The sequence below is a fragment of the Nomascus leucogenys genome, chromosome 12 (genome assembly GCF_006542625.1).
Source record: "Nomascus leucogenys isolate Asia chromosome 12, Asia_NLE_v1, whole genome shotgun sequence".
In the NCBI taxonomy this organism is placed as follows: Eukaryota; Metazoa; Chordata; class Mammalia; order Primates; family Hylobatidae; genus Nomascus; species Nomascus leucogenys.
Genome location: NC_044392.1, coordinates 81435310 through 81462941, shown reverse-complemented (window position 1 = coordinate 81462941; position 27632 = coordinate 81435310). Strand labels below are relative to the sequence as shown.

General features: G+C 37.2%; 1 protein-coding gene across 3 annotated transcripts in view; it reads left to right on the top strand.

Moving 5' to 3' along the window:
• Positions 1–27632, top strand: part of CCDC18 (coiled-coil domain containing 18) — a 100602-nt gene that overhangs the window by 35539 nt on the left and 37431 nt on the right. For all 3 annotated transcript variants that reach the window (XM_012500463.2, XM_003260057.2, XM_030825037.1), the window contains 9 exons: positions 399–509; positions 1506–1637; positions 5379–5513; positions 5966–6043; positions 10496–10612; positions 16622–16789; positions 20424–20566; positions 23488–23651; positions 23864–24077. In XM_012500463.2, coding sequence (XP_012355917.1) covers positions 399–509; positions 1506–1637; positions 5379–5513; positions 5966–6043; positions 10496–10612; positions 16622–16789; positions 20424–20566; positions 23488–23651; positions 23864–24077 — 1262 coding nt within the window. The remainder of the gene's footprint in view (positions 1–398; positions 510–1505; positions 1638–5378; positions 5514–5965; positions 6044–10495; positions 10613–16621; positions 16790–20423; positions 20567–23487; positions 23652–23863; positions 24078–27632) is intronic.

Genomic DNA, 27632 nt, shown 5'->3' with positions numbered 1-27632 from the left:
ACCACTGATAATTCTACCACTAGAAATAACTGCTGATAACATTTTATTGTACTTATTTCAGTCTTTAACAGCTACTTAAAAATAGATGAGGGTATTGTCCTTTTTGGATATAGGGGTCTAAATTAAATGACTTATGTTTTACATAGATAGAAGAAGTGATCCTTTGTTTTCACTATTTGTTTTTCTTCTAAATTGTCACTTATTTTTTAAAATACTTATAATTATGTGGGTTAAAAAGTTATTCACTTTGCATCCTAAATGTTTATAACTGTAAGTTTGCCCAATTTACCTAGACACAATGTATTTGAACTTTGAAAAGAGGAGCAGGTGTTTGATCTTAGAATGCAAAATCATTACCTTTAAAAAATAATTTTACATTTATTTCAATGTGTTTTCAGATGACAAAGAAATGTTCTCAACTTTTAACTCTTGAGAAACAGCTGGAAGAAAAGATAGTTGCTAATTCCTCTATTGCTGCAAAAAATGCAGAACTAGAACAGGAGCTTATGGTAAAACTTATCTTTGTTGCTACAAATTTACTGTGATTTTTAGGCACTTAATTTGTGACAGCACATTTGTTTTAGCATCATTATTATGAAATATATAGGAAAGTATAAATTCTACAAAACTCTTCTGATCATTTCTTGTTTATATTTTTAAGTTCATAGGCTTATATGGCAAGTTATCCAAGTTTTCTCTTTTTTTTTTTTTTTTTTTTTTTTGAGATGGAGTCTCACTCTGTCGCCCAGGCTGGAGTGCAGGGGCGCGATCTCGGCTCACTGCAAGCTCTGCCTCCTGGGTTCACGCCATTCTCCTGCCTCAGCCTCCCGAGTAGCTGGGACTATAGGCGCCCGCCACCACGCCCGGCTAATTTTTTTTGTATTTTTAGTAGAGACGGGTTTCACCGTGTTAGCCAGGATGGTCTCGATCTTCTGACCTGGTGATCCGCCCGCCTCAGCCTTCCAAAGTGTTGGGATTACAGGCGTGAGCCACCGCGCCAGCCATTTTCTCATTTTTATCCTAATAGGATTGAAGATAATGGTAGTTCTTTGATATGCTTCTTGATATTTAAAATAGTTTAATCTTCTCATCTTGATAAAGTATTTTTAACCATTTTGTTAAAGTTTGAAGTATAAACTACTGTGATTCTTTAAAGAATGGAGTATGACATATTTAATGGTTGACTAATGTACTTTTATGTAAAACTGCTTTTCAATTATACTTTTTTTTGAGACAAAGTCTCACTCTGTGGTTCAGGCTGCAGTGCAGTGGCACAATCATGGCTCACTACAGCCGTGGCCTCCCAGGCTTCCCCCTGAGCGTCCCCAGAAGCTGTGACCACAGGCGCATGCCACCACACCTACTTAGCTAATTTTTTGTATTTTTCATAGAGACAGGGTCTTGCCGTGTTTCCCAAGCTGGTCTTGAACTCCTGGATTCAAGCGATCTGCCTGCCTTGGCCTCCCAAATCAATTATACTCCTTTAAAGTGTTTTGTGTTTCTAGGAAAAGAATGAAAAGATAAGGAGTCTAGAAACCAATATTAATACAGAGCATGAGAAAATTTGTTTAGCCTTTGAAAAAGCAAAGAAAATTCACTTGGAACAGCATAAAGAAATGGAAAAGCAGATTGAAAGAGTAAGTAATACATATTTAGAATATGGTGCTGAAAAGAAACTTAAACATTACTAGCCCCAGCATTTTTTATTTTGTAGATGAGGACACAAAGATACACAAAAGTTGGTGGCAAGAGCTGTAATTAGAATCCCAATCTTTCTGAATAATTTTTCAGTGCTTTAACAGAATATAGTATGCCTTCTGTTTCAGCTGTAATCATTATTTTTGACATTATTAAAGTAAAAGTAATTCTGTAGACTCCATTTCCCTAAAAATATCAGTTGCTTGAAGACTGATTGAGAGGAAAAAGCAGAATAATAGAAGCACTCTTGACCTTGGGTTAAAAGTAGAAAAGAAAATGTGAGACCAAAAATGCAAGACACAGTAAAAAAAATAGATACAGTAGTCCCTGCTTATCCATGGGAGAGACATTCCAAGACCTTCAGTGGATGCCTGAAACCACAGATAGTACTGAACCTTATATATTTTTTCCTATACATACATACCTATTATAAAGTTTAATTTTTAAATTAGACACAGTAAGAGATTAGCAACAATTCTAATAAAATCGAACAATTATAACAAAATACTGTCATAAAAGTTATGTGAAAACTTGATCTCATAAAAGTGTGTACTCTCTCTTATGCCCTAGTGCCTCCTTTGCACTTTTTTTGAGACAGAGTCTTGCTCTGTCGGCCAGGCTGGACTGCAATGGCGTGATCTCAGCTCACTTCAGTCTCCGCCTCCTGGGTTCAAGTGATTCTGCTGCTCAGCCTCCTGAGTAGCTGGGATTACAGGTGCGCGCCACCAAGCCTGGCTAATATTTGTATTTTTAGTAGAGACGGGGTTTCACCATGTTGGTCAGGCTGATGTCAAACTCCTGACCTCGTGATCTGCCTGGCTCAGCCTCCCAGCGTGCTAGGACTACAGGCATGAGCCACTGCACCCAGCCTCCTTTGCACTTTTATGAATGTAGGTTCTGTGAGGCATCTTCTTTGAGAACAGCCTAGTTTCGCTGCAATTGAAGACTTGCTTTGGATGGTATCTTTTCTCCTTAGTCAGCTTCTTCATCTCTGCTGGAAATGTGACAGCAGCTGCTTCATCAGCAGACACAGCTTCTCCAGTAATTTTAATATTTTTCAGTCTAAACCTACTCTTGAATCTGTGTAATCATCCCTTATTTGCAGTAAATGACGTGGTGTCACTTGTTTCAGGGGATCCTTGCTGAAGTCTTAATATATACTCAATATTTTCTGGTGCAACACATTGCACTCAGTTGGAACATGTTTTCTGTTAATGCCTTCCACCTACAAATTTAATGCCTTTTCTATTTTAACTAAGCATTTATGCATTGTGGGTGTAACTTTTGTAGTTTGAGGTACAACTGCCATACTTGCATGAATTTATTTTTCTTCACAATTTCATGGATAGATTTGTTCTTTATTGTAGATCTTAGCAACCTCAGCATGCAGTTTTTTTTCTTTCCTTATTAAGTCAAGAACCTTCACCTTTTCACTTAAAGGAAGCATGCTATGTCTTATCTTTGACATATCCAAATTGGATCTGCATCCAGATAGTATCACTACTCTTTTGCTTTGGGGCCATAATTAAGTAAAATAAGAGTTCCTTGAACACAAGCACTATGATACCATGGCAGTTGATCTGATAATCAAGATGGCTACTAAGTGACTAACGAGCAGGTAGCTTATACAGCATGGAAAATGGATCATTCTTGTCCAGAGCTGGACATAGTGGGACGTCATGAGATTTCATCACACTACTCAGAACTGCAATTCAAAACGTATGAATTGTTTATTCGTGGAATTTTCCATTTAGTATTTTCAGACCAGGGTTGACTGCAGGTAACTGAACTGTGGAAAGTGAAACCACGAATACCACGGGGCTGCTGTAATTTAGATGAGCTTAACAGAAGTATGGAGCAGACAAGAGGAAAAAGACAGTGAACTTGAATGTAGATTAATAGATATTATTCAGTCTGAGCAACAGAGAAAAAATTTTTTTTCCAAGGAAAGAAAGATTTATAAAAATATTGAACAAAGCCTCAGGGATATATGGGGAAGGACCTATCGGAATATCTGATATTCTTGTCTTCAGAGTCAAAGGAGAGAATGAGATTAGTGCAGGAAAATATTTGAAGGAATAATGTCTGAAAACTTCACAAGTTTGATGAAGTAAATAAATTTACAAATTTAAAAAAATCAAAGAGAACTACTTCTAGACACATCAAAATCCTTGCCAAAAACTAAAACAAAAAACTTTGAAAGCACCCAGAGATAAATGACACTGCATATAAGGGAACAAATGTTAAAATTACTGCAGATTTCTCATCAAAATCTATGGACATAAGAAGATGGAACAACATTTTTTAAATGGTGAAAGAGAAAAAAACTGTCAATCTATTTTATATCCAACAAAAATACTCTCTAGGAATGAAGGTAAAATAAAGACATTCTTAGATGAAGGACAGCATAGAGAATTTGTCACCAGCAGACTTGTTCTAAAAGAGATGCTAAAGAAAGTTCTTTATGGAAAAAAAATACCTGAGAGAAACTTGGGACCTCAGGAATAAAGGAAGAACAACAAAAACAGTAAATATTTGGTAAATATAGGATTTTTATAATATCTATGGCAGTTGAAAGAAATTACAATATTTACTGATGAGGTGTGTTGATATAATACATGTGACAACTACAGTGTAAACGGGGAGGGGTGAAGGGGCCTATATTCTTAGTTTCTACATTTTGCCTTTTTTTCTTCAGCCGTTAAGTTCAGGGGTACACGTACAGGAGGTGCAGGTTTGTTACATAGGTAAACGTGTGCCATGGTTGTTTGCTGCACAGATCATCGCATCACTTAGGTATTGAGCCCAGCATCCATTAGCTATTCTTCCTGATGCTCCCTCTCTCCCATCCCACTCCCCTATAGGCCTCAGTATGTGTTGTTCCTCCCCATGTGTTCGTGTGTTCTCATCATTCAGCTCCCACTTGTAAGTGAGAACATGCAGTATTTGGTTTTCTGTTCCTGTGTCAGTTTGCTGAGGATAATTGCTTGCAACTCCATCCGTGTCCCTGTAAAGGAAATGATCTCGTTCCTTTTTATGGCTGCATAGTATTCCATAGTATGTATGTACCACATTTTCTTTATCCAGTCTATCACTGATGGGCATTTAGGCTGATTCCATGTCTTTTCTATTGTGAATAGTGCTGCAGTGAACATACACATGCATGTATTTTTATAATAGAATGATTTACATTCCTTTGAGTATATACCCAGTAATGGGATTGCTGGGTTAAATTGTATTTCTGCCTCTAGGTCTTTGAGGAAATGCCACACTGCCTTCCACAATGGTTGAACTAATTTACACTCCCATCAGCAGTGTAAAAGTGTTCCTTTTCTCCACATCCTTTCCAGCATCTGTTTGTTTTTTGACTTTTTAATAATCGCCATTCTGACGGGCATGAGATGGTATCTCATTGTGGTTTCGATTTGCATTTCTTGAGCGATCAGCAATGTTGAGCTTTTTTTTTTTTGTATGTTTGTTGTCTACATGTATGTCTTCTTTTGAGAAGTGTCTGTTCATGCAAGTGATTTCATTTCTTCCTTAAAAAGAGAGAAGCTGAAGACAATTTGGCAAAATACAAAAATCTATCTAATTTCAATTATAGTTTCACATGTATTTAATATTTAAAATGTTTCAAAATTTTAAAATATTTAATATGAAAATTCTGTTTTCATGTTTAGCTTGAAGCTCAACTAGAGAAAAAGGACCAACAATTTAAAGAACAAGAAAAGACTATGTCCATGTTGCAACAAGATATAATATGCAAACAACATCATCTTGAATCACTAGATAGACTCTTGACGGAAAGCAAAGGGGTAAAATCATCCTTATAAAAGTGCTATTTAGAAGTTGACTAATTTTTTTTTTTTTTTTTTTTTTTTTGAGACAGAGTCTCGCCCTGTCGCCCAGGCTGGAGTGCGGTGGCGCAATCTCGGCTCGCTGCAAGCTCCGCCTCCCGGGTTCACGCCATTCTCCTGCCTCAGCCTCTCCGAGTAGCTGGGACTCCAGGTGCCCGCCACCACGCCCGGCTAATTTTTTGTATTTTTAGTAGAGACGGGGTTTCACCTTGGTCTCGATCTCCTGACCTCGTGATCCGCCTGCCTCGGCCTCCCAAAGTGCTGGGATTACAAGTGTGAGCCACCGTGCCCGGCCGACTAATATTTTATGTCTCTATAACTTGCCTTTAAATCTAATCAAATCAGTTAACAGCCTGTTACTAATGCTAAAATGTGTATTTGCATACTTATACTTTTCTTACTGTTTTTAGGAAATGGAAAAGGAAAATATGAAGAAAGATGAAGCTTTAAAAGCATTACAGAACCAAGTATCTGAAGAAACAATCAAGGCTAGTATGCTAATACTTTATTTTATTTTTCTTTCTTTCCTTTTTTTTTAACAGACAGAATCTCTCTCATTTGCCTAGGCTGGAGTGCAGTGGCATGATGATAACTCACTGCAACCTTGAACTCCTGAGCTCAAGTAATCCTCCCACATCAGCCTCCTGAGTAGCTAGGACAAGTGTGCTCCAACATGCCTGGCTAATTATTTTTTTCTATTTAGAGACATTCTTGTGGCTTGTTTACTTTTCTCTATAAATTGTAAACATTGTATAGATAAAAGGCAATTCAGAGCTGACGATTTGACCTGACTCAATGAACTTAGTTCCTTTAAATGTATTTTCTTTAGCGCGAATTATGATCTTAATTATTTGATAGTTAATCATCTAGTTTGTAGGTTATCTAGCCTCTTTTTGTCTTAAAACAGTTTTTATAACCCTAAAAATTGTTTTAAATTTTAGCTATAATTGCCACTTATTAGCATTACCAAAAAAAAAAAAAAATTACCAGAGGAAGTGGAGGAAGAGAAAACTAAAAGTGATTCAATTTTGCTTGTTTTTATCAGTTGGCTTGTAAGATTAATTGAGATAAAGCCAGCATTTCTAGCTAAAATATGGCTTTCTGGCTAGTATATCTTCATGGTTAAAAACATGGGCTTTGTTGTTAAATTGGGTTTCAGTGTGGCTTCAAGTGCTTACCCACTCGCTGTAACCTTAGCCAGGTTATTTAACTCTTTGAACTTTAATTTCTTCATCCGCAAAATAGGAATGACAATACCCTAGAAGAGCATTAGTGTGAGAATTAAATGAAACAGGGTATATAAAGTGCTTAGCACATACTGAGTTGCCCAAAGTTTTGTAACTAACTGCTATATATTTAGTATTTTCTCTTTTGCATTTTTAATGTTAAACATAGGTCCAAATATGCTATGATGTTTATTCTGTCATATGTAGCTTAAATATAAAAGATTTGTTTTAAAGATACGATGTTATTTTTTGCGTATTCTGTTTTTAATTCATTTTGTGACTGTGTATGCCCGTGTAGACATATGTTTATTCATAACTATTCCTGTAGTATTCACCAAAACTCTTAACATTTAATGCAATGTCAGTTCATTTCCCTGTGTAAGAATAGCCCCAAATTTCATTAATATTAAAAAATGATTACTGTACAGAGATTGTAGGCATGAAATACTTTTATTAGATAAAACTCATGTAGCCACTTAACTCCTGGTTTTCATTAAACTACCTAACATAACTGGGCAGTCATCTGGTAAGGTATTTCCGTGTGTTAATAGCTAGATATGAGATGGAAAAGAAATCAGCAAAAGAATGAATTATGATGTTGGATTTTATTCCTTTAACATCTTTAGCAGGTTTGCTGTTTGGGGAAAAATCAAAATGAGTAAGAAATATAGAAGCCAAATTCCTATGATTTAAGCTATATTGACTGATTCTACACATAAGTTATTTATAGCAGCAAAATAGAAGCCTGAAGTCTACTTCTCTCCTCCTGATTATGTCATTACTACCTTCCTTTCATGACTTTTGTTCATGTCTCTCAACATGCCTCAACTTGTTCTCTGCAAAAAAGAAATATGAATTTTTTTATCTATAGGAAAGTTATAAGGATCAGTTTAAAGTTGTATCACTTAAGCTAAAAGGTTGATGATAAAATTCTGAACTGGTAACAAGAAATCAGTAAATTAAACCAGTTGTTACCTGCTGTTAAATAGAAAATTGAAAAGGTGCTTATTAGACTTACAGATTTTATTTCTTTTGTTTTCCTTTTATTTTCTACTTTGGATTCCCCAAAACCCCCACAAAAAGGTCTTAAACATAAAAGAAGAGCTTACCTTCTTTTTTCGAAGATGCATAGCCTAGAGCCCTATCTGGTTGTCTCCAGACTATGCACCTGAGGAGCTTCTTTGGTTCAGCAGAGTGGTGTTTCTTTTTGTTTTGATTTCATTTATTTATACACACACACACACACACACACACACACACACACACACACACATTTGCAAGTGGTTTGTATACAGTGCAAGATGTTTATCTGTATGAGATTCAGACTTTCAAACTCTGTTCAAATAAGAAATTCAATAGAGTAGTGGATGTTTTGGGTTTTTGTTAGTTGTTTACCAGCTATAATTGATTTATTTCTAATTTATTTTTTAAAATTTCAAGCCCACAAAAAATTGAAAAAATAGTGTACTTCTCACCTAGATTCACTCTCTGTTAAACTCTGTTAAACTCTAGGTACACTCACTTTATCTCTCTCTACACATACACATGCATGCATGCTTGTGTGTGTCCCTACCAACCCCCCTCCCTTTTGCCAAACCGCCTGAGAGAAGGTTACAGATGTCATAATACTTTATCCCTTTAATACTTAACATGCATCTCCTGTGAACAGAGAATTTCTCCTGTATGGCCACACCACCACTACATTACAGAGAAAGTCAACATTAAGTCAGTAATATCATTCAACATTGTCCATACTAAGATTTCCCCAATTACTTAAAATTGTCCTTTATAGCCTTGCTACTCAAAGCATGGTCTGTGAACTAGCAGCATCAGCATCACCTGGAAGCTTTGAAGAGTATCTAGCCATGCCCCAGACCTGATTCACCCCAGAGAATCAAGTGTGATGACACAAAATTTAAGGAGACACTCTCAGGATTATATACCTTATTTAATTTGATGACTGCCAGATCTCATTATTTTAAGGGCATACATTTTCATTGATAATTAGCAAACTAACTTTGGGGTGAGTCTTTGAGGCCATGTGAATGTCCTGTTCCTCAATAACCTTATAATCAATGGCTTTCATATCTAATGATGAATCTTGCCCAAATGAGTTATTACACTGTTAACTATTAGGTAGTGATATTCTGACAGAATCATAGATTTTATTTATTTTCTCTGTGTGAAGGATGATACAAGTCCCAATGCCCATTCTCTTTCATAAAAAAGAAAATTTGTATTTATAATTTTCATAAAACAAATGTTAATTAAAAATTATTACTAAGGCAACAGTTTATTAACAAAGATAGTCATTCAGAATTACAGATTTTTTAGCTGTTCATGGTTTCATACACAGACTATAAGGGTGGTGTTCAAAACTGTATCTTATAAGATTCCCTTTTTAGAAATAAGAGTAGCAAAGATAATTTCATGACGTAGAATAGAATCTGCAAGAGGGAATGTTTTTCTCGTTTTCTCATCTGCTAAGAAATCTAAGATTTCTTTCACTTTTTCAAGACTGCTTACTAGAACATTATTAGCATTAAGAGGAAGAACACCATTGAGAAGCTCAAATTTACAATAAAGAAAACAAGGAGCAAGACAAGAATCTTATTAATAGATGAGATGTGGAGCATGTATGCAATATGTGGGCCTAGAACGAAAAGTACCAAATTTGAGGTGCTCTTTGGTATTAAGGTAGTAAAGCAGTGGCAACCATATGAACACTTGGACCAAGTTAAATTGCTGCCTTTCTGAAAATATTTTCACCGTTTCAAAGCAAAGAAGGTTTCACTTCTTTTTTTCCAGCTGACAAATTATTTTCTTAGTAACTTCAGCATTTCAAAATATTCTCACTTAAGGCCATGCAAGGTAGCTCACACCTGTAATCCCAGCACTTTGGGAGGCCAAGGCGGGTGGATCACCTGAGGTCAGGAGTTTAAGACCAGTCTGGCCAACATGGCAAAACCCGCTCTCTACTAAAAATATAAAAATCAGCAAGACATGGTAGTGCATACCTGTAATCCCAGCTACTCAGGAGGCTGAGGCAGGAGAATCGCTTGAACCTGGGAGGTGGAGGTTGCAGTGAGCCAAGATTGCACCACCGCACTCCAGCCTGGGCTACACAGCAAGACTTTGTCTCAAAAAAAAAAAAAAAAAAAAAAAAAAAAAAACTCACTTAAGCATCGTTAACAGTATGCTAGTTTGTACTCACTGTCCTATTTTTCTTATTCAAGGAGGCTTAAGAAGTAGGCTTAAATACCACTTACCTTTTAAAGAAAAGTTTTTAGGGTGTTTGGCCTACAGGTTCTTGACAGTTTGCCCCAGTTTATCTTGTCAATTGTGGCTCCGAAATAACCATTTCTTACAAATTCATCTTCTTACTACTCTAGGCTCTTGCCAACTTTTTCACCACTCACTTTCGCAGGGCCTTGCTTCTGAGCATACTCCCTTTTCCTGGAATGCCCTTCTAAACTTGTCCAACTCTTGTTTATTCTTCAGGATTCCATCCCTTGGTTTTCTCTTTGGTTTCCTCATTTGCAATGAAGAATTAGTTTACTCAATAAATATCTTCTATAATGGCATTTTATATCCTAAGTAGGACTGTATATTCACTATTTGAAGCAGTCAGGTAACACTAGGAGATACAGCTGTAAAATATTGAGTATATCGGTTTTTTGTTATTGTTGTTGTTTTGCTTTTTTTCCTGCTTAGGTTAGGCAACTAGATTCAGCATTGGAAAATTGTAAGGAAGAACTTGTCTTGCATTTGAATCAATTGGAAGGAAATAAGGAAAAGTTTGAAAAACAGTTAAAAAAGAAATCTGAAGAGGTAAATTAACATTTACTTTAGCATATATTTCAAGTGTTTTTTTTTAAGAAGCATGAGACGTAGGACAAAATATATATATATATTTCTTTTGAGACAGCATCTCCCTGTGTTGCCCAGGCTGGAGTACAGTGTCGCAATCTTGGCTCACTTGAACCTCTGCCTCCTGGGTTCAAGCAATTCTTGTGCCTCAGCCTCCTGGGTAGCTAGGATTACAGTGCGCTACCATGCCTGGCTAATTTTCGTATTTTTAGTAAAGACGGGATTTCACCATGTTGGCCAGGCTGGCCTTGAACTCCTGGCCTCAAGTGATCTACCCACCTCGGCCTCCTAAAGTGCTGGGATTACAGGTGTGAGCTACCGTGCCTGGCCAAAATAATATCTTTTATGTATCTGACATAAAAAAGTATTTCCAATAAAATGTAAATTCCAATTTTATTTTCTTTAAGGAGTAAACATTTCAATGCAAAATAAAATATACCTTAAAATTCTAATTCTTTCATTTATTTTTAGGGAATCAGAAGAATAAATTATTAATATTACAGGCATTCTAATATAAAATTACGTGACACCTTGAACATTGTTTTAAATTTAGAGGTTTAAAATTCTTCAAGAATTTTTCATTTTGTTTTTGTTCTTTTTTGTTGTCTGTAGGATTAAGAGTTAACGTTAGAATTTCAACTTTTTTGAGATAAGTTTCTCAGATACTGCATTGGAAACCTTTTTTTTTTTTTTTTTGAGATGGAGTCTTGCTCTGTCGCCCAGGCTTGGCTCACTGCAACCTCCACCTCCTGGGTTCAAGCAATTTTCTTGCCTCAGCCTCCTGAGTAGCTGGGACTATAGGCGCATGCTGCCACGCCCAGCTAATTTTTTGTATTTTTTTTTAGTAGAGACGGGGTTTCACCAAGTTGCCCAGGCTGCTCCCGAACTCCTGAACTCAGGCAATCCGCCCACCTTGGCCTCCCAAAGTGCTGGGATTACAGGTGTGAGCCACCGCACCCAGCCTTGGAAACTTGTCTTGAACATCTCACTCATCTCTGTATGCTCAATTTGTAGCACTTTACTTTGGTTAGGCACTCACTAAACTTTGCTCAAATGGATAATCGTAATGAAGAATTATTTGTTAGAATTTATAATGTATGTATTTTAAGGTTAAAATTTATTTTTAGAAATTGTTTCCAATGAATCTTAATCAAGGTTGACTTTTGGCCACTCATTGTTGCTCACGCCTGTAAGCCCAGCACTTTGGGAGGCCAAAGTGGGTGGATCACTTGAGGCCAGGAGTTCAAGACCAGCCTGGGCAACATGGGGCAAAACCCCATCTCTACAGAAAAATTAAAAACATTAGCCAGGTGTGGTGGTGCATACCCATGGTCCCAGCTACTCAGGAAGCTGAGATGGGAGGATCACTTGAGTCTAGGAGGTCGAGGCTTCAGTGAGCCATGATCACACCACTGCACTCCAGCCTGGGCAGCACAGCGAGACCCTCTCTCTCTCTCTCTCTCTATCTATATATATATATATATATATTTATTTATTTATTTATTTATATTTACATATTAATCAAGATTGACTTGAATATATCGGAAAGGTCCAATGAGAAAAACAGAAGCCTTTATATCTTTTAAATAGAGCAAATTTATACAGAGAATTAGATACACGGGTGATGAAAGGGTAGATAAGCCAAACAGTATACCACAGGGAGTCAGAGATTATTATAAGCAGGGACCTGCTACCATTGTTAAGGTTAGAGGAACATCAGGAAAAGATGGTGTGATCATAGTCTAGAAGCAGGGCTGCCTATCTGGAGCTGGGGCCAAAGAAAAAGGGTCTGTCCAATAGGAACTGGGGCAATAGAGGAGGAGCACTGCAGCTACTGGCCATTCCCATTGGCCAAACCTATTTGTAATCTAGAGGGCAAAGGAGGCCAAGAAATGCAGTTTCCTGCAATACACAGAGCAGAGCGGGGGAAAGGCATAGGTAGATCTAAGAGTAAATAATGTAGTTGACCAGCACTCCAGACTTAGGTGCATCAAGTAATTATATAGCCTTAGAAGTTTAAAAAAAAAAAAAAAAAACTTCAGATTTTATACGGTCATGTCTTCCTCTCTCTACCTTCCCTTATGAAGGTTTTTATAGCATCTTTGACAGGCATATATTTTTCTACTCCAATACATAGAAACTAAATCATCTAAACTGTATGTACTTGGATTTTTAAAAATAGGAATGTCCTTTTTTTTTTTTTTTTTACTATGATCTTCTTTAAAGTAGTATACAAAATACATTATTTTGGCATTTATTATACTGCCCATACCCACACTCCACTTCATAATAAATAGACTTGGCAGAGATGGAATCTACCTGGAGGTAGGCAGCATTTGTAATAGGAGAATCTGTTGAGCTTTAGACTTTGCATTCATAGAAACAACATCAGAGACTAGGGTAGATAACAGATATTTACACACAAAATAAACAGAACGATTTTTTTTTCTTTTTTTGAGACAGGGTCTTGCTTTGTCACCCAGGCTGGAGTGCAGTGGTGCAATCTCGGCTCACTGCAACCTCTGCCTCCCAGGTTCAAGCAATTCTCCTGCCTCAGCCTTCCCAGCAGCTGGGATTACAGGCATGTGCCACCACACCTGTCTCATTTAGAATGATTTTTAGAACAACTGGAAATGCGTACACCTAGGCTCAAACTGAATTAGAAACCAGAAGCAGTAATCAGATGTATTTGACCAGACTAGGGAGTAAGTAAATTAGAAAGATTTGCAAGCTCATTTATTGCCGCTCAATTGTTAGCTCAACTGCACATGCATTGGCTTGCTTACTTAAAAGGTCATCTGTCACGTGTTCATGTGTATTGATAAAAAACATGGAGAAGAATCCAAGTACTAACTGTTGACTTATTTGCCTTTACAGCAAATTATGTCTTACAGAGAAAATTCTTTCTAATGTTGGTTAATATAATTAACACCTTGTAACAGCAGAGTTGTGAAGTTTTCATCATATATAGCTACATTTTAGAAAATCTGATCTGAGTAATAGTGCATCCATTCTGTTAATATTAGGTGATATTATAAAGATGTTCTTATCTTTTAAATCAGGGAATATACCCCAATCATATAACTCGCTGAATAATTAAGTGGCCCTAGGGCATATTGGTAGAAATTTAGTCAGTTGTAAAAACTACATGTTGATTACCCGTTGCAAAAAGCTAATATATATTTCTCTGAGCTTTTGCCTCAGCCACATATTCTTTTCCAGATGTTGAAATAAATATATTTATGATGAAAATAATACTTTGGGGTTCTGAATTTTTGGAAGATATTTAATTTCATATTAAAATGTTTTTAACAATGCTTTTAAAATAATAAAGTTATGTGTTCATGCAAAATTACATTGTCAACATGATAAAAGAAACTAAATACAAAGTAGATACGAATAAGCCTAAATGTTTTCTGCATAAAGATTTTATTCAATAAAATCAGTCGTTTCATTGATAAATATCTTCATTTAAATGGATGGACTTAGATTTTGAGAAGCTGGCATCATATATTTCTGCATTATATTTTATTTTTAAGCAACAATTATGAGACTTTCTGCTTTGGGTACATAGTGATACTAGATAAAGTTAAGTGTAAGGTAGATTTTATCATCTAAATTCTACTTTCTTATTTACTTCAATTATAAAATATTAAGTACTCTGGGAATATAATAATACATTAGTAGAAAATATAACATAAAAACAATTTGTTCTATATTTACTTTTAAACTAAAGCCAACTGGCCGGGTGCAGTGGCTCACGCCTTTAATCCCAACTCTTTGGGAGGCCGAGGCAGGTAGATCATGAGGTCAGGAGATCTAATACCGTGAAACCCCGTCTATTAAAAATACAAAAAAAAAAGTTAGCCAGGCGTGGTGGTGGGCGCCTGTAGTCCCAGCTATTTGGGAGGCTGAGGCAGGAGAATGGCGTGAACCCGGGAGGCGGAGCTTGCCGTGAGCCGAGATCGCACCATTGCACTCCAGCCTGGGCCGCAAAGCAAGACTCCATCTCAAAAAAAACAAAAACAAAAAAAACAAAAACAAAAACTAAAGCCAACTGGAGTTAAAGGTCAGTACAATGAAATGTCAGTATAAGTTTGATAGATATAGGTTATATTTTGTAAATATTTGTGATAACTAATATTAGATATTTCAATATATGTAATTGAAATGTCAGTGACTAGATTACTGAAATAAAATTTTGTTGTTATTATGTGGTAAGGCTTTGTGTTTTGATTAGATCTTATTTTTTTCTTCTGTTTTGTCTTATTTTAATATTTTGTCCATTTTTTTCTCCGAATAGGTAAGTATGAGACAGGATGTTCCAATAAAGAAAAAAACAGTATTTAAACCTGTCTTGTAGTCAAGTCAGTTCTATCTAAAATAAACCAATGCAGAAGGGTGATCTGCAGGTTTGGTCAGGAGCTAAGAGAGAAAACAAAACAGGTGATACTGACACATATTTACACTAAGTTATTTTCATGCAGACAGAATTAAACAAAACAGATTTGCATGAAAAGGGATTATAATTCAGGATTAGAGATCAGTTAGTTGCCTATGATATCCAGGGTTACTTCGAGTATACAACATCATCATATAATGAAGAAATCTGAAATCTCGGAGCTTCTCATAATGAGCAAAGAATATTTGGCCCTGAAGGCCTTAATGTTCACCTGCTGGATAGTTAGAAAAAAGAAGCAAGTAATGATTCTCTTCCACTATTTACTATAAGGAGTTTAAAATTCCTTTTGGAATGATATTTACTGGAAAGATTCTTTGCTTTAAAGGAATGGCTTTATTTTCCTTCATTTAAAAAATTTATTACATAAGCAACAACAAGAAAACTTTTAAAGAACATTTACCTACAGCCCATTCTCTAATACTTCAGTTTTCATTTTTCTATTTGCATGTATATTTTTCAAAATTATATTAATGAAATGTGATTTTTTAACTTTATAAATTTTTATGTTAGCTCTCTTTTTAATTATTTTAAATGGTTACATCATTTTTAATCACATTGACAATCATCACTTATTAAATCTTCCATTCACTTTGGTAGGAAATGAAGAATATTATAAAATATATTTTAAATTATGTTTCATTGTTGATAGTATTTTAAAAATAATTTCTGCTGGCATATTTTTAGAATTTGGATTACTAGGACAAAGGGCATTTATTTTTCTTCTTAATAGGTGCTCTTGGATAAAAGTATCTTAAAGCAGTTTTAGAGACCATCATATTCAAGTCCTAAATATATAGAGTAATTAGTGAAATTTCTTAGTTGTTATTGTCATTCCTTTATGTGTTTTTTTGTAGCATAAATATTCAGCAGTGCTTTGCTGGGATATTATTGTATAAACAGCAATAATAACAACAATAACAATAAATAGCTAAATATATAGATAAAAATCATATAGTGCTTTTATGGCTCTAGTTTATTATTAGAAAAGGTGAAAGAATCAGGTGAAGCTCAGATAAAACCATGTGCTGCCTATGCTATTCGCTCCTTCTGGGAGAGGTCAAACAGAACATGCTCCTTTTTATAGCAGTGAAATGTGGCAACATCTGTTTCTGCCTAGGGAAGTCTATTTATGACTCAAAGTTCAGGGTTTTTATTGGGGGCTTGTCACACAGGAACAATGACCAGCCTGCAAGTATCAAAAATTCCAGAATTCTAAAGGAAGGCATGTTTCAGTGCCCCAGCCAGGCAAAACAACCTCATCACTTAGGAACATTTTTAAAGCCACATTTCCAGACGCCAACCAAGAGCAATCCTATAAGCAAACCCTTCCAGTACATCTCCCCATTAGAAAAATGAATACTGCCCTTCCAGTGACAAACTATAGACATGAATGTAATTGTCCCACATGACAAGTGGATGGTTATCTAATAAGGAGGACAGCTTTGACATTTTACTGCCATTTATTTGAAACATTGTGTTGTATTGAGAGAGATATATATATTTGCCAGGTATATTGTTTACAGAAAGAGCTAAAGATAAAAAATCACAGTCTTCAAGAGACTTCTGAGCAAAACATTATTCTACAGCATACTCTTCAGCAACAGCAGCAAATGTTACAACAAGAGACAATTAGAAATGGAGAGCTAGAAGATACTCAAACTAAACTTGAAAAACAGGTATATATTATTGGCCCAAGATTGTTTTATTTGTATGAAATAGAAATTTTTAAAATCATGAATAGAGTTTTGGTTAGTTTTTTAAATTGCTGTTTGGCCAGATGCTGTGGCTCATGCCCATAATTCCAGCACTTTGGGAGGCTGAGGCAGGCGGATCACCTGAGGTCAGGAGTTCGAGACGAGCCTGGCCAACGTGGCCAAACCTCATCTCTACTAAAAATACAAAACTTAGCCAGGCATTGTGGCACATGCCTGTAACCCCAGCTACTGAGGAGGCTGAGACACAAGAATTGCTTGAACCCAAGAGGTGGAGGTTGCAGTGAGCTATGATCGTGCCCCTGCACTCCAGCCTGGGCGACAGAGTGAGACTCCACATCAAAAAAAAAAATTGCTGTTCAACCTCAAGGATTTTGCATTATAAGAAATACTCTGTACTGATATTGTAAAATAAAGTTCTATTCCTATGTAATCCGACCTCCATCTCTTATACCATGATTATATGTTTGCCGTTCCATACAATTTATAATTCATGTTTCTTTATTCAATCTGTCTTCTTGTACCTAATCTGAATACCTATAATTTTTCCTTTTTGGATCAGGACATGGTATGTGATATTCCTTAAAGAAATGGCAAAGCAGTGCACTAAAAGAAAAATCCCAAGGGAAAATACCCCTGAAAGTTCTAAAATTAAAAATTATTACTTACTTGAATGTAAGAATTCTAGAGAATTTTATACTAGAATCTAATCTTTTTCCTTTAATTCATTACTGAATTTATCTGAATTCTTTAGATATTTTACATTTTTATTTTGTTTTTTCTTTGAAAAGAAATCAAATTTACAGTAATGTGTAAATTAGAAAATGATCGTCCCCTGTAATCTTACTGTATTTTCCTTTTTTGTCATTTTTTTGGTCTTTCATCTACTTGTTCTGAAGTCCTCCTCAGCCTGTCCAGTGGAACTAAAGAATCTTCCTCTCACTACATTTAAACACATCAGGCAGGTATTCTGTATTTTTTTTTTTTGAGACGGAGTTTCACTCTTGCCACCCAGGCTGGAGTGCAATGGCGCAATCTCGACTCACTGCAACCTCCGCCTCACGGGTTCAAGCGATTCTCCCACCTCAGCGACCTGAGTAGCTGGGATTACAGGCATGTGCCCACCACGCCCCGGGGTTTCTCCATGTTGGTCAGGCTCGTCTCAAACTCCCTTCTCAGGTGATCCACCCGCTTGGGCCTCCCAGAGTGCTGGGATTACAGGTATGAGCCACTGCTCCCGGCCTCTGTATTTTTTTTTAAGAGACATCTTCCTGTGACTCTCCATCCCTTTTGTTAAAATTTAGACCTACCGCTTGCTATGCCTACTATACAGCTTCATCCTGAAGCATTTCTTCTTCTCATCTATGTTTGATCCCACTATCTACATCCTTTGTCATTGACTCTGGTTCTTCTTGTTCCTAACTCACTTCTATAATGGTTGTATGGTTTTCTCTGTTGTTTGTTTTTGTTTTTTTTTTGTTTTTTTTTTTAACCACTTCATTTTTTTTTCTTTTTTTTCTCTTTTTGAGACGTCATCTCGCTGTGTCGCCAGGCTGGAGTGCAGCGGTGCGATCTTGGCTCACTGCAACCTCTGCCTCCCAGGTTCAAGTGATTCTCCTGCCTCAGCCTCCCAATTAGCTGGGACTACAGGCATGCACCACCACGCCCGGCTAATTTTTGTTTTTTTAGTAGAGGCGGGGTTTCACCATGTTGGCCAGGATGGTCTTGATCTCTTGATCTCGTGATTCGCCCGCCTCAGCCTCCCAAAGTGCTGGGATTACGGGTGTGAGCCACTGCGCCTGGCCTCATCTGTATTTTTTATTCGGTGATTTTCTTTGTGATCTTATTTTTAAAATTTTTGTGTTCTCATTAGCTTCATTGAAGTCTACAGAAGTTTATATCTAAAAATTTCTTCAGTATTTGGAGTAAATTTTTGACTCAGTAGTCCTTTTCTGCCTTTCCTTCATATTACACTGTGCATAGGTTCCATTTTGCATCTTTAGATTTCTTTATTTAATTAAGAATTGAGTAGATGGATTTTCCTTGGTTCCTTTCCCTTTTTACTTGGGTACTGTTTTAATTTTCTTCTTGAAACTTGAGGTGGAGGGGCGGATATTAATGGGGTTTTCTTGTTTTGTTTTGTTTTGTTTTGAGACAGGGTCTTACTTTGTCACCCAGGCTGGAGTGCAGTGACATGATCACGGCTCAGTGCAGCCTCAACTTCCTTGGGCTCAGGTGATTTTCCCACTTCTGCCTTCCGAGTGCGTACCACCATGCCCAGCTAATTTTGTGTGTGTGTGTGTGTGTGTGTGTGTGTGTGTGTGTGTGTGTGTGGCTTTTCTTCTTTTTTTTGGTAGAGACAGAGTTTCACCATGTTGTCCAGGCTGGTCTCGAACTCTTGGGCTTAAGTAATCCGCCCTCCTTGGCCTCCCAAAGTGCTGGGATTATAGGTGTGAACCACCGCACCTGGCAAGATATTAATGGTTTATGATCTATATTTAGTTCTTCAGTGAGGGATTTTAGAAGAACAGGGGGGATATGCAGGTCAGAATTGAGAGGTTAACTTTGAGACCACAGTAGTATAAATATTCACAAAGACATGGAGTGACTGAAATTACCTAGGGCGAGAATATAGAATGAGAAGCAAGAAGATTGACTTGGACAGATCCCTGAGGGATGTGATACATGGAAGCCAAAGTAAGTATTTCGTTAAGGAAGGAATGAATGTTGCTGTCATGGGCTACTGGAATCAATGTCAAGTAAAGTGAAGGTTGGGAAATGTCCATTGGAATTAGCAACTTGGAAGTCACTGGTGTTGTAATCCCTATTTCTGTGGAATGGCCTCTGGCTATGGGTTGAAGAATGAGAAGTGAGACAGTGATACAACATGCATAGAAAACTTAAGAGAAGTTGGGCTATACATGGGAGGAAATAAAGGGCAGTAGGTAAAGGGAGGTCAAGGTCTGAAGAAAAGCTTTTTACATTGGGAAAGTATTTTAACATGTTTAAATGCTAATATTAAAAAAACAGTAGAGAGACTGAAGATATTGGAAAGAGGAGATAGTAGTATGAAGTTCCTGAAAAAATGAATAGGAATTGAGTCCACAACACCTATGAAGCAGTTTGACTTATATAAAGGAGGAAAAATACCTCCTTTATTGTAGTAGAATAGAGGAAGAATGAATAGGAACAAATTCAAGTTAAGATGGGAGCAAATGCAAATTAGCATTTGAGGTCATGTGGAAATCTAGGAATCTATTGAGTGAGCCAATTCGTGACGAAAAGAAAGGAGCAGTATGGTAAGAGAAGAAAGGGCATTTCAAATGGGGATAATGAAAAGGGGAACATTTACTATCATTTTGTTCAATTATTTTAACACTTTAATGTTATGATGTGGCCACTTCCCTAAATAGTAATATGTATGTGAAGTATCTTTATTATTAGAAAGTAAGCCTTGCTTTTTATATTTTCCAAACATTACTTCTTGGTCTATGTGTTGATTTTTATGATACATCTTGAAACTGATAAGCTAGGTTACATATTTATAAAAGTATTTTTCTTCTGAATTTAAAATGTTTACTGAAAACTGCTTTACAAGGTGTCAAAACTGGAACAAGAACTTCAAAAACAAAGGGAAAGTTCAGCTGAAAAGTTGAAAAAAATGGAGGAGAAGTGTGAATCAGCTGCACATGAAGCAGATTTGAAAAGGCAAAAAGTGATTGAGCTTACTGGCACTGCCAGGTAAAATGTGAATATGTTTTATTTACCTTCCTACTTCAATATCAGTGGTATCTGAGTTTTGAAATCAGATAATGTTCAGGGGAGCATTTGCTTGAGGAATTAATGTCTCCATAGTCTGTGCTCCTATTGCATTTTGTTTGTATTTCCTTCATATCTCTCATTATGCTTTTTTCTATATTACAGTTTAATGCTTTTAACCTTCCTACTATGTTATAAGTTTCTTAAGGCAAGGATCATATCTGGTTTATTTTAGGGTCTTACCCAACAACTGGCACAGTTCCTTATACCTCTTAGGCACTCAGCAACTGTTAATTGTGAATAACATTAAAAGTTGTAGGCGAAAATGTAAATGTACTCACATAGAGGAAACTTTCAGGTGATCCAATTATATAGGGGAAGAGTGACAATATAAAAGTAGTTCTCAGCCTTGAGTGAATATTAAAATCACCTCAAGAGCTTGTAAAAAAAACATACTGATGACTGGGTCCCACTTTTAGATTAAATAAAACCTAAATATTCTGATTTAATTTGGCTAGGCTGGTCCCAGGCATCAATTCTTAATTGGTCAAGAAAGGATCCCATGAGCTGAAAGCAGTACCCAGCCTCTTCAGATCTCTTCTACTTTGTTGGGAAGAATTGACATAATTTATAACATAATCAGCCCACCCTTCTACCAACAGGAGTCAAGAGTGAACTTATGCACCGGCAGTAAAACCACATGTCCCCAGGTTCCCTCTCCTCCATTGACAGGGGTCCTTTGTGCTCAGAGGAGCAACTTGCTTCCTCAGATGTCCGTCACCCTCTCAGCAGGGTTGAGGGCTTCCCATGTTTAAGGCTAAGACCAAAGTTTTTCACACCTTCTTTCTTCCATTGACAGATGTTCTACTCACTAACATGGCCTCACCACTAGTGTCCACCTTGAGTCTGTGAAGACTGATTACATTATCACTTTATCCTTGTTTATGCCAGATACCACAAGAAGCCCTAGATTTCCAGGTCAGCTCTCATATCTCACAATAATTCCCAAAAAGCTCTCCACACACTCTGTTTCTTTCTCCAACCCCATCCCAACTTCTGAAAGACTTCTACTGTGCCTTTTGAACTTCATAATCCATTCTCTGTATTCACTACTTTTTCTTTTCTCTTGCTGTAATAGAAACCTGACACTCCCCTAAGGACATTGCTTCTTCCCCCATAGCCTTCTGAAGTAAAAAACTTTTCCCCATAGCTCTTGTACCACAGGGTCCAGGCAAGGTGTGAAGTATATACGATACTCTGTGAACCTCATGCCATCAGAACCCTTACTGGTACTGATTTCTTTAGATGGCCTGACTTACTGTTGCCCTATCCAGCATCACTTCTGTCATTCTTCTTGGGGATTTCGGTACACCTCTGAAGCTGATCCTTCTGACACCTTGGCTTCTCATTTTTAACAATTTCTGTATTCTAATGATCCTGATCTTTAACATACCTCAGCCACTTACTCCCATGGAATTTATCATGTGCTGAAAATTTAAATCAAAACCAAATAACATTTTTTGGTAGAAATTTTCTAAAATGTATATTTTCTTGGGGTTTTTACTTTCTCTGGGTATCTCAGGGTTATCATTATATACATCATGCTAAAATGTAGTGATGCCCTAATGAAACTTTGAGGCATATACAGTTCTATTTTTTATAAAATGTCTGTAGGCTGCTAATGCTTTTTGAGTCCTTGTATATTTTCTTTAATTTTCCCCTAACTCCTTTGCTGACAAGCCATCTGCTCATGGCTGTATGCCAATCTCTTTTGATTATTCTTTTCTAATTATCTGTTTTATATCTACTTTAATATTAGAGCTAATTGGTCAAGCTAAAAATTATTTACTTGGGATTTTAGAAATGTAAAAGTGTCATTAGCACTCATCTAATCTAGTACTTCATTGGTCTATGGACATATTTGAGGATCTAGTAAAAAGCTTTAGCTTGTCTTCTATACATAGATGTACACATGTACATTATACATGTATAATTTTGCATACTGTTTCAGGGGTTTTATAGTTTTCCTTAAGTTTACTCATGGACTTCTGATTAAAAAACTCTTGAACAAATCCAAATTTGTTGAAGTTTTATTTAGAAAAGAAATGCTCCTGCTTGCAAACTCAATTTAGAAATTTCATAGATCAAACAACAGAAAGTGTTGACACAAAGGAACATGAACCCTTCCTACCATTGAGGGTAACATTAACAATTGTTTAATTAGTGAATATCACTTTAGAATTACCAACAAAGGGACTTAAAACTGGCTCTTAGTATGTTGATTTGTCTGTAGAGGAGCTGCCATATTAGAATAAGCTCAGGACTGACAAGGTTAGTAAACCTGGCCCTATCACTATTAACAGCTAGTTGTATTATCTCAGATAACTCACCTAGTCTTCAGTTTCCTCCTCTGTAAAGCAGGGAAGTTGCAGTGGTCTAGGAATCTCTAGTTCCCTTTAAAGCTAAAAAAAAGGATAGAACCAATAATAAAACTGAGTAAAAACAACTGACTTGGCTCTCCAGTGAGTAATATGGTTTTTATGATGAATAATTTGATTGTTTGGCTTATTTATTTTCTTTGTTGCTAATAACAAAAATTCCTAGATGAATGAGGTCCTTGGATATTTTCAATACATGCAAAGCTAAAGTTAAATGTGGTTAGAGTGAAAAGAATGCTAGGCTTGTTAAATATTACCAGGTAGTAGTAAAGTTGTATTTAGTGGTATGTAATGTGTAAAGGAATAGTTTTTAGTTGGAGAATTTTTAAAAATAGGTGATTTAAAATTCCGACTAGATATTTTGCTGATATTTGTCCTTATATAACTTGCAGGCTTTTTTTAGTCAGAGACAAGTTAGTTGGTTAAGTTTCTAAATTACCTGTTTTATTATTTGTTTTTAATTAGGCAAGTAAAGCTTGAGATGGATCAGTACAAAGAAGAGCTGTCTAAAATGGAAAAGGAAATAATGCACCTAAAACAAGATGGAGAAGATAAAGCAATGCACCTCTATCAATTAGATATGGTCTTAGATCAGACAAAGACAGAGCTGGAAAAGAAAACAAATGCTGGTAAGCAAGTGGTTAGATGAGTACAGCTGCCTATGTATTTGTACTTAACGAAGTGAAATAATGTGAGAATTTGAGATGGTGGGGCTGGAAGGGACAATTAGTGGTATTTTGCCTCTCGTAGATGAATAAAATTGAATATTCTTAATATATACAAAGTTTATAATAAGAAATGGTTTACATATAGTTATAAAATTATTCTCTCCTCTTAATAGTAAAGGAGTTAGAAAAGTTACAGCACAGTACTGAAACTGAACTAACAGAAGCCTTGCAAAAACGGGAAGTACTTGAGACTGAACTACAAAATGCTCATGGAGAATTAAAAAGTACTTTAAGACAACTCCAGGAATTGAGAGATGTACTACAGAAGGCTCAGTTATCATTAGAGGAAAAATACACTACTATAAAGGATCTCACAGCTGAACTTAGGTGAGTTAAATAATAAGAAATGATATCACAGTTATAAGTCCTTGGATAATACAATAGAATGTGTCGTTGCATTCTAGATGTCTAAATTTCTCAACTGCCTTTGGCTCACTTTGGCTCATCCCAGCCAGCCTATCCCATGCCTTATCTAACTAATTCAGCTGTCGTTGTTGGCTGCCAAAACTTTCATCCTCAGTCTTTAGACCATTTTATACTGGCCCTAATGGTAAGAAATCACTGGGCACACATACAGCAGTGGCTAATAGCAGGAGGATATTAATAACGATAATATTGTTCTTTGTATTAAGTCCTTATTTTATGCTAGGACTACACCAGGGACTTCACATATGATCTCACTCATTTCCTTACAACACACCTATTGGAAACATATATCATCTTTTTAATAGTTGAGAAACCTGAGGCCTTGAGAAAAATAAAATGCCCCAAGTCATACAGGTAGTAGAGTCTAGAGAAGGGAGTTAAATACAAGTCTGTCCAACTCTAAAGTCTGGGATCTTAGATTAGCAGTATAACATAAACTGCTATGCCGACACACATGTATAGTGAGTGGAGGTGGACAGCCAGATTAGAGCCAAAATATGGGAAATAGATTCAGAAAAGGAAAATAGAATTACAAATTAGGATGTAAAATGTGAAATAAAAGAACAAGATAAAGAGTAGCAAGATAACCCAGAAACTTAGATATTGTACCACAGAATTCAGTGTAGGGCTTCCTTCTCTTCTGTATCCACAAACTTATCCTTAGTAAATTTCATGTAGCTTTAAATACTATGTGTCAGACACTTCCAAACCCATTTCTCCAGTATTGACCTTTTCCTGTAACTCCAGATTCAATATCCATCTACTTAGTTGTTACCTCCATTCGGATATTTTTTTTTTTTTTTTTTTGAGACAGGGTCTCGCTCTGTCGCCCAGGCTGGAGTGCAGTGGTGTGATCTCAGTTCACTGCAAGCTCCGCCTCCCAGGTTCACGCCATTCTCCTGCCTCAGCCTCCCAAGTAGCTGGGACTACAGGCGCCTGCCACCACGCCCAGCTAGTTTTTTGTATTTTTAGTAGAGACGGGGTTTCACCGTGTTAGCCAGGATGGTCTCGATCTCCTGACCTCATGATCTGCCTGCCTCAGCCTCCCAAAGTGCTGGCGTGAGCCACCACACCCAGCCCATTTGGATATTTTTAAGAGGCATCTCAGACTTGGCCAAAATAGGACTCATATATTTCCTCATAACCCTACCCTTCCCCTAACTCAGTATCATGCAGTTGCTCAAACCACAAATATATAAGGTTTTTCTTGTTCTCTCTTTCCATCCCTTTTTTCATCCAGTGTATTAGCAAGCCATGTCAACTTTATTTCCAAAATATATATATATTTTTTTCAGACAGATTCTTGCCCAGGTTGGAGTGCAGTGGCATGATCTCAGCTCACTGCAGCCTCCGCCTCCTGTTCAAGCAATTCTCCTGCCTCAGCCACTAAGTAACTGGGATTACAGGCACCTGCCACCACAGCCGGCTAATTTTTGTATTGTTAATAGAGACGGGGTTTCACCATGTTGGCCAGACTGGTCTTGAACTCCTGACCTCAGGTGATCCATCCACCTGGGCCTTCCAAGGTGCTGGGATTACAAGCATGAGCCACTGCACCCAGCCCCAAAACATATTCTTCAATCCATTGATTTCGTGGCCTCTTTTCTGTTATCCTTAGCGCAAAGCATCATCTCTTACTTGGTCTGTTGCTGTGGCTTCCTAGCTGGGCTCTCTGCCTACAATCTTGAGCCCCTCCCAACAATCCATTTTCCAAAAATAGATTTAAGTTTATTATCTAAAACATAAATTAGGCCAGGTGCAGTGGCTCACGCCTGTAATCCCAGCACTTTGGGAGGCTGAGACAAGCAGATCACAAGGTCAGGAGTTTGACCTTGTCCTCACATTTCAAAACAAATCATGCCTTCCCAACAGTCTCTCAAAGTCTTAATTCATTTGAGCAGTAACTCAAAAGTCCACAGTCCAAAGTCTCATCTGAGACAAGGCAAATCCCTTCTGCCTATCAGCCTGTAAAATCAAAAGGAGGTTGCAGTGAGCCAAGATTGAGCCATGATCCATTCCAGCCTGGGTGACAGAGTGAGACTCCATCTCAAAAAAAAAAAAAACAAAAAAGATCATATTGCTTACCTACTTAAACCTTCTAATGGCTTTCTAAAACCTTCAGAATAAAATCCAAACTCCTTCACAAATGAAAATAAAAACTACATTGATATATCACTTCATACCCACTAAGGATGGTCATTTTTAAAAAACAAAAAATGGAAAAGAACAAGTGTTAGCAAGTGTAGAAAAGAAATGGAACCCTCATTCATTGCTGGAGGGAATCTAAAATGGTGCAGCCACTGTAGAAAACACTTTAGCCTTCCTCAATAAGTTGAACGTAGAATTACCATATGACCCAGTAATTCCATTCCTAGTTTTTTACTCAAAAGGGTTGAAAACAGATATCTAAGCAAAAATTGTATACAAATGTTTACAAAGTAAGCCATGAAAACACCCCAAATGTTCATCATCAGATGAATGGATAAACAAAATATAGTGTCTTAGTCCGTTTTCATGCTGCTGATAAAGACATACCTGAGACTGGGCAGTTTACCAAAGAAAGAAGTTTAATGGACTCATAGTTCCACGTGGCTGGGGAGGCCTCACAATCATGGTGGAAGGTGAAAGACATATCTCATATGGTGGCAGACAAGAGAAGAGAGCTTGTGCAGGGAAACCCCCCTTTATAAAACCATCAGATCTCATGAGACTTATTCAGTCTCATGAGAACAGCATGGGAAAGACCTGCCCCCATGATTCAATTACTCCCACTGGGTCTCTCCCACAACACGTGGGAATTCAAGATGAGATTTGGGTGGTGACACAGCCAAACTATATCATTCTGTCCCAGCCCCTCCCAAATCTCATGTCCTCACATTTCAAAACAAATCATGCCTTCCCAACAGTCTCTCAAAGTCTTAATTCATTTGAGCAGTAACTCAAAAGTCCACAGTCCAAAGTCTCATCTGAGACAAGGCAAATCCCTTCTGCCTATCAGCCTGTAAAATCAAAAGCAAGTTAGTTACTTCCTAGATACAGTGGGGGTACAGACATTGGGTAAATACACCCATTCCAAATGGTAGAAATTGGCCAAAACAAAGGGGCTACAGGCCCCATGCAAGTCCGAAATTCAGCAGGGCAGTTAAATCTTAAAGCTCCAAAATGATCTATTTTGACTCCATGTCTCACATCCAGGTCACACTGATGCAAGAGGTGGGTTCCCATGGTCTTGGCCGCTCCACCCCTGTGGCTTTGTAGGCTACAGCCTTTCTCCTGGCTGCTTTCACGGGCTGGCATTGAGTGTCTGTGGCTTTTCCAGGCACATGGTGCAAGCTGTCAGTGCATCTGTTATTCTGGGGTTCTGGATGATGGTGGCCCTCCCTCTTCTCACAGCTCCACCAGGCAGTGCCCCAGTGGGGACTCTGTATGGGGGTGCCCACCCCACATTTCCCTTCT